The 13532-nt window shown below is 44.4% G+C and overlaps 1 protein-coding gene and 3 non-coding genes across 4 annotated transcripts; 1 reads left to right on the top strand and 3 right to left on the bottom strand.

Annotated features, from left to right (window-relative positions):
* Positions 1-725: 725 nt before the first annotated feature.
* On the top strand, positions 726-8847 carry CPOX (coproporphyrinogen oxidase; the record flags this gene model as incomplete). Its single annotated transcript, XM_010017345.1, has 5 exons — positions 726-836; positions 1884-2025; positions 4387-4605; positions 6348-6452; positions 8308-8847. Coding segments are annotated over 5 exons (665 nt in total), but the record flags the coding sequence as incomplete, so codon positions are not given.
* Positions 8848-9294: 447 nt separating this feature from the next.
* Positions 9295-9366, bottom strand: TRNAD-GUC. The gene has a single exon. It is a non-coding gene; the product is annotated as a tRNA-Asp (tRNA).
* Positions 9367-9585: 219 nt separating this feature from the next.
* On the bottom strand, positions 9586-9659 carry TRNAI-AAU. Its single transcript has one exon. It is a non-coding gene; the product is annotated as a tRNA-Ile (tRNA).
* Positions 9660-10049: 390 nt separating this feature from the next.
* Positions 10050-10121, bottom strand: TRNAD-GUC. The gene has a single exon. It is a non-coding gene; the product is annotated as a tRNA-Asp (tRNA).
* Positions 10122-13532: the final 3411 nt, after the last annotated feature.

Genomic DNA, 13532 nt, shown 5'->3' with positions numbered 1-13532 from the left:
GGGGAGGTGGGGCAGGGGACCGGGAGGCATTCATGCTGGTGTTCCCTTGTGGGTACACTGAATGCAGTCTGGCCTTTGAGCAGAAATGAGGAAGGCTGATCAGCAGTTAGTGATTTCAGTTGCATCTTAGTGCTTCCTACCCAGTGAGCCTAGGCTCACATTCATAGCCTTGAAAAGCCAGGTGTTGGGGTGCTTCTCCCTCCATCTTGCTGCTTTAAAACAATGTACTGTAGGTACAGGTTGCTTCTCAATAACTGTGCTGTAGCTCAACAGTGAAAACAGCAGAGGAGTTACAAACCAAAGAGGTGGAGGGTGAGAAACACGAAAACCTGAAGGCTAAAATGGGTCCACAAAGACCTAAAAGTTAAAGAGGATTCAACCCGCGTTTGCATAGCAGAGGGCAATTGTGAGGACTGGGGGTGGTGGAAAGCCTTAACAGTGCCTTAAGTTTAAAGAAGTTTTCATCTAATGGGTGCTCTACCATACTGTTGCATTTTAGGACAAATACCACAAAACCCCCATTTAGTTAGGTGCACAGAGGTGTGTGGATGAGAACTAAATTGCACATTAATTAATAATTATGGTGACCCAACACAAGAAATTTTCTTGTAGTGGAACAGTATCTTGGAACCTAAGGAAAAATAGCAACATTCCTTAAAAGTCAGTAAATGAAGTTATTTGAAAAACTGAAGGATTTTTTCCTGTGGATCTTTTCTATCATCTAGGGAAACTGCCTTTCTGCGCCATGGGTGTGAGCTCTGTTATCCATCCCAAGAACCCTCATGTTCCAACCATGCACTTCAACTACAGATACTTTGAAATTGAAGAAGCAGATGGTAAGAATTGTAATCCAGTGAAGTGCTATGAAATGTATGACTCCACATGAAGGCATGAAGGAAGCATGACTGCATGGCTCAGCTAAAAGGTTAAGAACCAGCCCAGGTTTGTTCCCAGCTGTGCAAGAATCTGTTGTGTAGCTCTGGATCTCTTAAATCTCTGGGCCTTTGTGTGTTTGTAAGATCAGTGTGAAGTGTGCGTCTACTAAACGGGTTTGCAGTTCACTTTTTGCAGAGTACACCAGGGGTTTCACACTTAAGTTAAAATGTAGGAGATTATAAATATATGTAAAACATTCAAAGAAGGAATTCTAGAATTTAGTAGCATAAGGTCTATAAAGGACTGATAAGCATTCTGGTCAGGATGCATCTTTGCCTCTGAAGCTGGGTGGACATACTGTCAGAATCTGCACTGTGACTTTTTCCTCTGAGTTTCCATAATTTGCCACTGTCAGAAGTGGGACTCCAAGCTAGAATCATACAATATCTCAAGTTGGAAGGGATCCATAAGGATCATGGAGCCCAACTCCCTGCTCCTCACAGAACTACCTAGAACTAAACCATATGCTAGGAGGTCAGATGCTGAGAGGCAGTCTGTACCTTGTGAATGTATATACTGTCAGAAGCTCAAAGGGAGTTTTTTCCCAATTATTTTGCCAGAGCGTTATGGTCATTTCTAGTCAGTTACTTCCCTGGATTTAATAGCAATGTTCCCTTTCTTTGGCATGCAGCAAAATGTTTCTGGATTCTTGAGTAGGAGTTGTCAGCCCATCTTGTGAAATTGATATCCTGTAGTCAGGGTCAGCGGTCCAAAATACCAAATCAATGCTTTGCTGCTTTGAAATCTGTTCTCTGTTTTCCTGAAGGCACTGGTCATCACATTACCTCAAACTCCAATGTTTCATGACTGGGGATAAGGAACACCACTGAATAATGATTTTGTTTTGTATTGTAAAAGTAGTTGTTAGTTCTTGGTGAACCAATAGCAGCATATTGCTGTTTGGAAATTTAAAAGGAAAAATGTTGCTGCTTGCCTCTCTCCTACAGGAACTAAACAGTGGTGGTTTGGTGGTGGGACTGACCTCACTCCAACTTACTTGAATGAAGAGGATGCTGTTCATTTTCACAAGACGCTGAAAGAAGCCTGTGACAAACATGATCTGAAGCTGTATCCCAAGTACAAGAAATGGTACGTGGGGAAAGCTGTGCTTGGGTTTCTTTTGTGGGAGCAGAAGTTAAGAGTACTCTTAGGAATAGTAGGTTCTGCTGTCTTTAGACAAGTATCAGCAAACCATAATGAAAACCAGCAACATGATCTAGCGTGAGGTGTCCCTGCCCGTGGTAGGGGGGTTGGAATTAGATGATCTTAAGGTCCTTCCCAAACCTAACTATTGAATGATTCTATGCATACCAGGAAAACTGTAGTCTAAAACAATCTCTTACTTATAGAGGCTTGAGTTTTTCAAATCAGAGGGCTGACAGCTGGGATCATAAGTCTATAGACTGAACTGACTGCAGCTGACTCTGCAAGACTTTGTAAGCCACAGACTTCACTAGGCAACTTACAAATTCCTTTTAGCCTTGGACTTGCACAAACTCTGCTTACAGTGAACTTATGGAAAATGTGCATGACTTTAGTGTGAGCTCTTGGGCCAGCACTGCAGTTCTGAAAATCCCCCCACTCCAGTTTTTCTGCCTTCAGCCTGACCTCCATGACCTTTTATTTTTTGCCAGGTAGGTAATGGAGCTTGTCCTTAATGGAGAAGCTTCATCATTCTGATGGAGCTGTACTTCCCCCCCCGCCCCCCCAAGTGACATGTTCACTGAGACTTCAACAGAATGTTCTCTAAAGATGCAAATTTTGAAAGTTCTTCTTGAGCCAAGAGATATAAGTGATAGGAACCTTCACTGTTCAGTGGGAGCTTGCTGCTCTCTGTCTGATAATCCTATCTACTACAAGCTGTGGTGTCCAAGAAGGAGGGGTTACCCTTCTGTACACTACCAGGTCCTGTCTGAGGACAGGAGATAAAGTGGGTGTTGTAGCTAGAATGGCAATCACTTAGTAGACAAGCACATCTTGCAACTTAAAGACCACAGTCTTGTTCCCTGAGGAGTTTTTGCATGGTAGTTCAGAGTGGTCAGGTTGTTTGCAGCGTTAGGAGACTATCAATGCCAGCTGCAAGGGGTTGGAGAGAAGGATGCCAATTCTTAATCTGGGGGTAGCTAAAGAGAGGACTAATTGTGTTCCACAGAAAAAGGCAGTTTTCTCAGTCCCAGCATGCGTGTCTCCTATAAGCAGCAGCTGTGTAGGGGTATATGGTTCTCACTGCTGGAGCAGTAGGAGTCTTCTCTGAGTTTCTGCTAATTAGCTCTTTTTCCTGCCTTTCTCAAAAAGAAAGCTCTTGCTACGTTTAACACGCTGCAGTCCTATTCTAGCCTTAAGACTTGTGTCAGCCTTGTTCTCTCTTGCATTTCTGACTCAGCCTTTTTTCCTAACTTTTCCTGCTGCCATAAAAGAAAAATGCTGATCAGCCCAGTGAATAAAAAAACTAGCTTAGGTTATTTGTTGCATCTCCAAGTCTCTTCTGCTATGGCCATGCCATTTATATCACTTGAGAACAGCAACTGTGGATGGATATGCGTATGGAAAACTAATCCTAAAGGAAGGCAGGATTTCCTTGCTGTTGGTGGTTTCTCCTTCCTACCTCCCCTCCATTTCTCCCCCATATGAATACATGGAGGGCATGGCTGCCTAAACAAGCAACTCTATGCAAGACAGGGTATGGATACAATGAATCAGCTAATTTATAGTAATTGCATACTCCTAGTAAATACAAAGGAGATTAATTACCTGCCTATTGTAGGATAAGATGCACTTACAAACTTGAACATAAGCCATCAAAAGCCACTGCTAGAATGACTCCATCTTCCAAGTTTAACTGTTAAAAAGCCTTTTTCCAAGGAAGGCTGCCTCACTTTTGATTTTTTTCTTTTTTTTTTTTTTTTTTTTTTTCCCCTTGAGTGACGGTGGCTGTATTATCTGGCCTGAGGTTTCTACATTCTTTTAGCTTTGATACAGAAAATCAGTTCTTTTACTAGGACAGCAAAAAGAACAAAGAGATTCTCTTCCAAGTTTGAGCTCATCTGAAAGCTGTAGAAGTAATTCAGGATTACATGTAATTCTGGGAATGAAATCTAAAAAGAGTTCTTGGGGTGAAGTTTTGAAATCAGGTGTCCCTCCTCTGTGTAGATAGAGGACATGGATTGGATCACTCCACAAGGAAGCATCTGCTGTGGTGTTTGACTGTTATGTGTTTAGAGACTGTTTGGAGAGACTGTTTCATCAGAGCTGCTGCTGTAAGGGAGTGCAGGAGTGCTTTCCAGGTGGTGCTGTACCATCCTGGCTCTTGGCAGTCAGTGGGGCACCCAGCACTGCGGGAACTGACTTCTCATCAATATTTCACTAGTGCCATCCTGTGCCACATGCCTGCTTGTAGTTTTGTTCATTTCTTTGAATATTGTGGACCATATTATCATCTGCTGCTTCTAGGTGTGATGACTATTTCTATATCAAGCACCGTGGTGAGCGGAGAGGGATTGGAGGCATATTCTTTGATGACGTAGACTCTCCTTCCAAGGAGGAAGTATTCCAGTTTGTGAAGAGTTGTGCCAAAGCTGTTGTGCCTTGTTATGTTCCCATTGTGAAAAGGCACTGCCATGACTCCTTCACACCAGAGGAAAAACTATGGCAACAGCTTCGGAGGGGGCGGTGAGTACTGAAGGAGCAGAAGAATACAGGGACGGTGGATTATGCTGGCAAGTTGAAAAATAAGCTATTCCTTCATGGTTGTGGGTTTATGTCCTGTTGTGATGTGGGCTACGTTTGCATGTGTACTCTGAAGTTCACCTGAGAAGTTCAACATTGTCGTGCACAGAACTCATTTGAAAATCAATGCTAGATTGCCAAAGAGGGTGCAAAGAAGGTACTGTCACACCATCATCTGTGTCTCCCACTCTCCCATGTTGCAGTACAAGCAACCCATACAAAATATCACAGTTTCTCTCCAACTGCTTCAAAAACCAAGAGAAGCTGCTGCTTTGTAACAGGCAGAGTGGGGGTGTGTGTGTGCTTGGTGCCCTCTTCTGCTGCCCAGTGATATGGGACTGCCGTATGACATCAGGAGCAAAGGGTGAAGGAGTCATGCTTCCTATTCAGTAATGAAGCTAAACTCCAGAAAGTCATGAAATAACTGTACCCAAGAGTACTTTCAGCTGCTTTCATACATATTTATTCTATTTGGTCTTGGCATTGAAATGAAGATGCAGTGAACTCTTTGTAAAAGGAATAAAGATTCAGAGGAATTTGTTTTTTCTGGCATGTTCCAAAGTCTTTGTAACTTAAAAGACTTTGGAGGATGCTTATTAATGTGAACAACTGTAAATACTGCTAAAGTTTAAGTACACTGGTAGATACAGTTGTGCTCCTTTCTCTGTGTCCTGTTATTGTCTAAGCATATGGAGGAAGTGTGAGTATATACGCTTTGTGCAGAACTAGGGAGTCTTTAGTTTCTGCCTCTTCTGCAGAGAAGTCTGTGATAGTGGTATAGAGAGGGTGGAAGCATTCAAGTTTAGATTACTGGCCTGCAGTAGTTACTCAAATAAGCATCTATGCTTAATTTGGTGGAACTGTTCCTGGGAGTGTTGGATTTTTCAGGATCCAGTTTGTGGATGGGATTTAGCAAACCTGCTAAGGTTATGAGGGGGAGTAACTTCTTGAAGCAGAAGAATCTGTTTGCAGATTATTGAGCTAGGTAAAGCTCTCCATTTCTGCAGCAGGAAAGAACAGATAAGAGCTCCCCCTTTCCTGTATCTCTGTTAAGTAGTAAGACCTCAGTACTGGTTATTAAGATAACCCCTGCTGAATTGTCACTGTTCTGTTCCTACACTGGCAGCAGAAAACTATGTATTTTGGCTTGTCACAGTCCCAGCCAGCACTCTGAAGCTGACTGACTTCTGCTTTACAGATCTCCCAAGAAAAGAAAATCTTGTTCTGACCTTGCTGCTTATGTGTCCTTCAGCATGGAGGACTGCAGAGTGTAGTTTTTCCTGTGGGCATTTGCAATTCCTGTAAGGTTCCTTTTAATGCCTGACACCACCACACAAAAGAGTACTAGCATAACCAAGCTAAATGTGGTGTCACCAGCAGGATTGAGGCCTCGGTGAAGTAAGCTAGTAGAGCATCATGCAGAATGCTCTCTGTTGAATAGTTTGAATAGGCTGCTCTAGTCTGTTAGCTATGGTCATTACTTCCTGTGCTACGTGGAGCAGCAAAGTCACACCTGCATTCCTACGCAGAGGATTATACAGAACAGCTGGCACCAAAACAGGGTTCATTCTGACACTTCACACAACAGAATGTCAGGCTTGTTTTGTCTGATACCTGCTAGTTGAAGAAGGCACAACCAGCTTCTGATAATAAACTTGTTTCTCTGTTCTCTTCACTTCCCATAGGTACGTAGAGTTCAACTTGGTTTATGACAGAGGTACAAAGTTTGGTCTTCTGACACCAGGATCAAGAATTGAAAGCATTCTTATGTCTCTGCCACTGACTGCAAGGTAAGGGCGTAGTTATGTGGAGTTGTAGATAGGCACTGTTTGACAGGATTAAAGCAAAGTTATGTTGTATCCAGTCTCTTAACAGTTAGTTCATGCCTGATACAAGAAGTGGCCAAATACATGCAGATGGTTCTCTGGTTTGCTGTGCTCGCCCAGTTGCCAGTAATGTGTGGCCTAGATATTAGCTCACAAAAAAAGTGGTATTTTTTGTGCTTAGTACCTCCTGATAGATTTCCCCTCCTCACTCCAAGGGTTTTTGTTAGTAGCTCTTTGAAACCCTGTGAGCTTCTGGCAGCCCTGACAAGCCTGTGGCAAGGAGTTCTATAGTTTAACTGTGTTGTATGAAAAAGTGCCTCTGTTTTCTACCTGCACCTGATGACTTCATTCGACTTCTCAGTAAGTAACCAGATTTTCCTCCTGATCATTTTCTCCATAACAGTTATTTTACAGGCTTCTGGGTGGGTTTTTTTTCATTGTCTCTTTTACAGGCTGACAAGTCCCATTCTTTTTAGTCTTTGTACAGTAGCTGTTCCATACCTTTGACCACATTTGCCACTTTGTCTAGGCTTAAGTTTTCTATGCCCTTTCTGAACCATGGATAAGGAACAGACAACATACATCCAAGATGCAGGTGTGCTGCTGACTCATACTGTAGCATAATGATGTTTTAGTTCATTATTCCTTTCATAACCCTAATATGCTGTTTGCTTGTTTTGACTGCTGCTGAACATTTTGCTGCCCTTTTCATAGAACTGTTATGATGCCAAGATCTTTTCTGGGCAATAAAAGTCAACTCAGTCTCTCAATGTGTATGTAACTTTTTCCTGTGTGCATCACTTCAGATCAATAAACAGTGAATTTCACCTACCAGTTTATTGCTCAGTTGCTTTGGCTTGATATTAACTCTTTTCAACTGCCTTTTTAGTTTTTAACCTGTCTTGCTTAATCTTGCAATATCAGCACACTGTCATTTCCAGTACACTCCCCTTTCTAGGTTGCATTTAGATATGCTGAGTAGCACGGGTCCTATCATGAATTCTATAAACTTTGTTAGTACCTCCCTCTGCTAGGAACACTGACCTTTGCCTGCTATCCCTTAACCACAAATGCAGTCCTGTTCTCACCATATAGCTTCATCCTGCTTCCAACACTAGATGTGTCCCTGCCCTGGTGGTGTAGCACGGTCCTATCTTTTGGTTCCATTGCTGGGATGATCTGGTTTGCTTGTTTTCATCAATGTAAATAGCTGCTTCATGGCATGAATGGGTCTGTCCTGGGGAAAAAAAAAAAAGAAAAATGGTTGTACCCATTCATTCCTTTGTGACTGCTGACAGTTCTCCCCCTCTGTCACGCATCTCGTAATTGCCTTTTCAATAAAAAGTGGTCTCTTACCATCTTTGTTTTTAAAACCAAGATTCAACAAGGACTTGTAGGGCTTCCAGTGTAGTTTCTGGAAAAACTAGGTGTCATGTCTGCACTGTCAAAACTAACTGGGTTCCTTTTTTCCTTATCTTCCTTGTCATACTAGTGTGTCACATGAGACTGCTAAAAGATCTTTGCAAATAAGCCTGCATGAATCGTAGGGTAGGAGGCATTGCTCTTCCCTTTTCTTTGTTGTTCCAGCCCTTCCAAAAGTTGGGAAAAAGATCAAGCTAACATTTCTCCTGTCTATTCCAGTATTATTTGTTTTTACTGAACTTAATGATTTGTAGCCATATCTGGCACATGATCCAAACAGCATCAACTGTGTATGTAGCATTGCATCCTCAAAAAAGCAACTAAAGTCCCAGCGCAGCTTGGTGCCAGACAGGTGGCAGGCAGCTGAGCAGTCTGACTGTTTCCCCTCTTCCTGCAGGTGGGAGTACATGCACACCCCGCCAGAGAGCTCAAAAGAAGCAGAAATCCTGGAAGTTCTGCGCAATCCCAAAGACTGGGTGCACTGACACGGATCATGAACAAGATGGATTGCTTACACTGAGCCATTATGACAGAAAAGGAATGCCTGCACACCAGCTTGTTTAAACTGCTGACTGGTGTTTTAGTACAGCTATTTATACTCTTACCTGGTGCCTTAATAATGCTGTAAAATTGTTGTAACTTACGACTATGTGAACTTGTTCTTAAAGATTGATCATCTCATGTTATCCCCCCCATGTTGATGTTGCCTTGTGAAGGACTGGTGGTGCCCTCACAGGACTACTGTGCATGCTTAAGAACTTCCTCAACTGATTTCTTTGACTGCAAAATGGCAAACTATTGTCAAGTGTTCTCCCACTGGAATGAAAGCATAAAGCGTGCCTAAATAGCACTGCTTACTCTTAGAAAATGGTGGGATGTGTTAGAATTTTTTTTTTTCTTAAGAATAAAGGGAATATTTGATATGATTTTAAACCTTAAACTGTGCTTTCAGGAAGTTGTGCAAAAGCAGTACTTAATCATGTGTGTTTTGATGCTATCCGCATGGACTTGGGAGGTGAGGGGTGATGTTTTGAGACATGCTGCAGCAGCATGACTCGACTGATCAGTAACTGGGAGATTCTGGGTTAGGGACCCAGTCTCACCTGCTGACTGTGGAAGGCTGGCTGTCTATTTTGAGGAGAAAATCTTTCAGCAATGCCCATTTTGGCTGTTACCAAGACAGCCTCAGGCCAGCACCTTTGCCATGAAGGCTGGGGACAGCCCAGTAAGATGCTGAGTATTATCCCAAAGTCCTTCAAAGAGAACTTCAAGTTGCTCCAAGCCCCAGGCTGATTGGTCCTTCTTTGCAGCACAAAACTCGTTGTCCATGAGGAAAAGCAAAGGGGATCCCGTTCTCCTCTGCCTGAGGAAAACAAACCCGTACCTCCCCGTCGGGGAATCGAACCCCGGTCTCCCGCGTGACAGGCGGGGATACTCACCACTATACTAACGAGGAGTTGGGTGGAGATAATTTGCCTTCCCGCCATCACGTGGTACAACATCACTTTTCGCGGGTGACTCGCTGACTTCTGACGGCCGAAGTCTAGCTTCCCCTCGGCACCTACCGTGTTCACTTCTGCGCTACGCTTTCTCTAATGAAAAGAAAATAACATTCTATGATTTAGTAAGACAGTGATATTTCGCGCCTCTAAAGAGGTTTAAAAAAAACCACATGTGGCCCGTACGGGGATCGAACCCGCGACCTTGGCGTTATTAGCACCACGCTCTAACCAACTGAGCTAACCGGCCCGCCTGAAAAATCGTATCCGCGTGCTCGGAGCTCACGCGTTTCCGTGGGAATGGCTTCTCGCAGTGTTACCGCTCATGCTCTTTCTAAACAGCGCGCTGGCGGCGCGCGGGCGGGTCTTTTCAGGCACCTCTGCTACAGCTGTTCAGATATTAACCGGCGTGACGAGAACCGCTAAAATGGGGACTTGTGCAACTCTCATTCTTCATTGCGCACAACCCCTCCGGTCCGCGGGCTGCTCGGACAAGCACCCCACCGGAACGACCGCCATGCTTTCCCTTTCGGCTCTCGGCACCGAGAACCACCACCACCTGCCACCGCTCCCAATCACATCCCTTCCTCCCGGCCACGCCAGGAGTAGTTGCACCCTGGTAGGTAAAAGGCAACGCCTCCTCCCCGTCGGGGAATCGAACCCCGGTCTCCCGCGTGACAGGCGGGGATACTAACCACTATACTAACGAGGAGCGGGGTGTAAAGGGTGCCTCCCCGGCGAGCCCCAGGAGGCCTCCGTGCCACGACGCTGCGAGGAAGCCGTGACGTTGGGCACTTGTCCGGGCCCCGCCACTGCAGAGGGTGGTGGGGTGCCTTTGCCAACACCATTGCTCCGACCCGGCCCGCCGACACGCCGTAAACCGGAGGAGTAGTCCGGAAGGAAGGAAGGAAGGATGGAAGTACTTAAGAATTAAATACCTGTGAAAAAGCTGTAGAGGAGATCATCAATTTCCAAGCCCTTTGCTTCACAAACTGTCAGCACGAGTGCTAAGCTGAGCTCCTTGGCTACCTTCTCCTTTGCTGTTTCACTTTCCATTAAGACCACCTATCATAAAATACATTAATAAAAAGAAGATACTGGGGAGGGGGGGAGGTAATAGCTGCATAGAGAAAGCATATAAATGTATGATGATAATGCAAGAGCTTTCTCAAAACCAGGCAACGTTTAACACAGATAGTCCCACACTCTCCACAATAAAACCAAGGCAAAGCTGCTGCTTGGAGACTGACAAATACATGGCATGAGGAGATGGCCATAGATCCGGTGTAAGAAAATATGGAGTTAGGAAGAAACGGGACAGGACTGACAAAAACAGAGCAGAGAGACACAGCTGTGCATAAAGAAGAAACAGAGAAACAGAAACTCACACACTAAAGGCTTCTAAGTTGAAAAAGCATACATTATCAGTCACATACAGGGGCTTAAAGAAAGTAATTGTGGTCAGGCCACAGAAAATAATTATTTAGTTGGCTAGATGATCTTAAAGTTTTGACTCTTGGACTCAAAACATACTGTGAGTCTACAGACTGGGAAGAATCCACAAAAAGCCATGTAGCTAAGGAAAGCACATCTGACATGCTCCAGATTCAGGAGGTGGCATTTTCCCTTTTGTGGCTGTGCAGCAGCATTGCTGGGTCACTAATGCTGAGGGACTCCCAAGCTGTGGGGTTTTGTCCATCAAAGAGACCACAGTCGCCAGGAAGCTGATCAGAAGATCTTGGGAAGCAGTGCTGAAGCAATACAACCACTCCAGGTGAAGGTTACCCGTTATGAACAGGATATAGGTCTTAAACTCCAGTCTGCCTCATGCTCTCTTGCAAAACACGATTTTAAAAGATTTTATCAGAATAACAAAAAACTGTAGTCAGACAAGACAAGCTACTTTCATGTTTCTGCTATTTTAAGCAGGCCTCATCTCACTGTAAACTGGTTTCAGAACAATGAATTAATTAAATTCAAAGCACAGAACAGCACAATTCTACGCTTTTGCATCCTTTTGTGCTGATGTTGACATCAGCCAAATAGGTTTGAACACTTGGATTCATCACAATTAATTTTGGTGAATATTCTGGTGGTTCCTGACTCCAAAATGCAGCAGTAAAAAACAAGTGAAAAAATAAGTGAAAGCACATTGTTCCAGTAATATCAGCTGTTCACTTCACAGGGAAGTGAAGGAAGGGGAAGAGAGAGCAAAAATTGCATGTTAGCACAAACATGTTTGGTTGATTGGGGTTTTTTTCCACAACAATTAAGTTGTGTGAAGGGCAGAAATGAGGAGCCACTGCACCTTTCAAAGCTGAGAGCAATTTCAGAAATCCCTGAGCCATGTCCTCCTTCAACGCATTAGAGTCAAATTTATTATCTCTGACCTCTTTCCTTTTCCAGGAAAACCAATGCAGCCTAACTCTGTAATGCCATGTGGTCAGAAGAACTACTTGGCCAGGGATGAGGAAGTAAAGAGTAAGATGAACCTTACTTTTCCCCTCTTGCTTATGGTACCTTGTAGATAAGTGATCATGTCCATATAACTAATTTTTATCCTTCAATTTAGACAAGAACTCTTCTTGTCTAAATACTTATTTAGGACTTTGCAAACTTCGGAGTCTTAAGGTTGTCTGTAAGCCTCCTCTACTTCTGTGAGCCAACTTTTTGTATGAGCTTGCAGCAGTTGCTTTAGAGGACCCTGTAAGTTGTTGGTCAGAACAAGGCAGTCTTAAAGAATGCTGACTACACTGCTGATTTGCTGAAAAAGAAATGTTGGATGATCATTTCAACCATGGACAAAGTTCAAGGTCTAGTCCTAGGGCTGGGACAAACTCCAGCATCACCAGAAGCAGACTTCGAGGTGGAGGAAAACCTGGCCAGCCCCCCACAGGGTGAGGGGAAAGGAGGTGGTGGTGGGTGGGAGGACGCTCATGAGTTGCAAACTGCTGTGCTACAATCTGCCATCTCAGACACACTGGATAGATCTCTGTGTGCAGGTCAGGACAGGCAGCCACCAAGGAGGCACAACAGGACAGACAAACTCAGTGAGCTGGGGGACAGCTGCAGGGATCATCCTTTTCACAGGACAGGAGATCAGGGAGCTGCCACTCTGATGGTGACTGTGATGGGGCCATCACAGTAGATTGCTGATGTCACAGTCCACATCCCTGCCTCTTGGCGTTGGTAGCGCCAAGGAGACTAGGAACAAGCAGGGTCCAGACAAGCAGAGATGAGAGGTTGCTGTCCTGTGGGTGGCATGCCAAGGAGGCTGTTTGCCAAAACCTTGCACCCGACCGCTGGGGTTGGGAGGAAAAGGCAGCAGATGAAGAAGAGGCACATCGGGGACATAACTTTAGCACGTGAGTCATTGCCAGTTCTTGTGTAAATGATGATGGATGGAGTGAAACGGCATACGTATGTGTGAGACATTGATTATAAATGTGCCCAAACATGCAGAAATGTCTGTTAAGGATGGTGGCAGATTGGTGGTGTGCACTCTTGTGCCACATAACAAATGCTAGTTCCTGATCACACCTTTCTGCAGGTTCTTAATCCCACAGAGTAACGCTCCAGAAAATCCTAAATGTATTTTAAATTGTTAATTTTTTCCCCTTTCGGTATTTAACGGAAAATATTACATAGTGACATGTTTGTGGCATAAAATGAAAAATACTTATATTAAGGCTGAAACAGCATTTTTTCCCCTACACTTAGGAGCCTTCAGTAACCTGACAGAGGTTAGCAGCCTTCCCAGCAGGGCAAAGGCAGGCAGCTTTCCTCGGGAGAGGTATTTTGATGTTCTGAATGCAATAAGCCACTCACCAAACCATGCCCGTGTCTCTTATGGATTACCAGACAGCAGTACCAAGGCAGTCAACAGGTTGCTGCGTTTGGGGATGGGTTTCCCGTTCAGCCGCACCATTCCAATCCGCTCTATGAAGCAGGGCTCACCTTAAACCTCGATTTCAAGCTCCGAGGAAAGACAACCCGGCGGATCGCTGGCAGCCACGCTTGCTATGCCTACGGCGCCTCAGCTCGGCGCCGTTTCAAAGCCAAAAAACCTCCGGGGGAGCTTCTTTCTTGATCGCTCTGCCACGCAAGCACGACAGGGCTCCCT

The sequence above is a fragment of the Nestor notabilis genome, unplaced genomic scaffold (genome assembly GCF_000696875.1).
Source record: "Nestor notabilis isolate BGI_N333 unplaced genomic scaffold, ASM69687v1 scaffold18466, whole genome shotgun sequence".
NCBI classification, from domain to species: domain Eukaryota; kingdom Metazoa; phylum Chordata; class Aves; order Psittaciformes; family Psittacidae; genus Nestor; species Nestor notabilis.
This window is presented reverse-complemented; position numbering and strand designations above follow the sequence as displayed.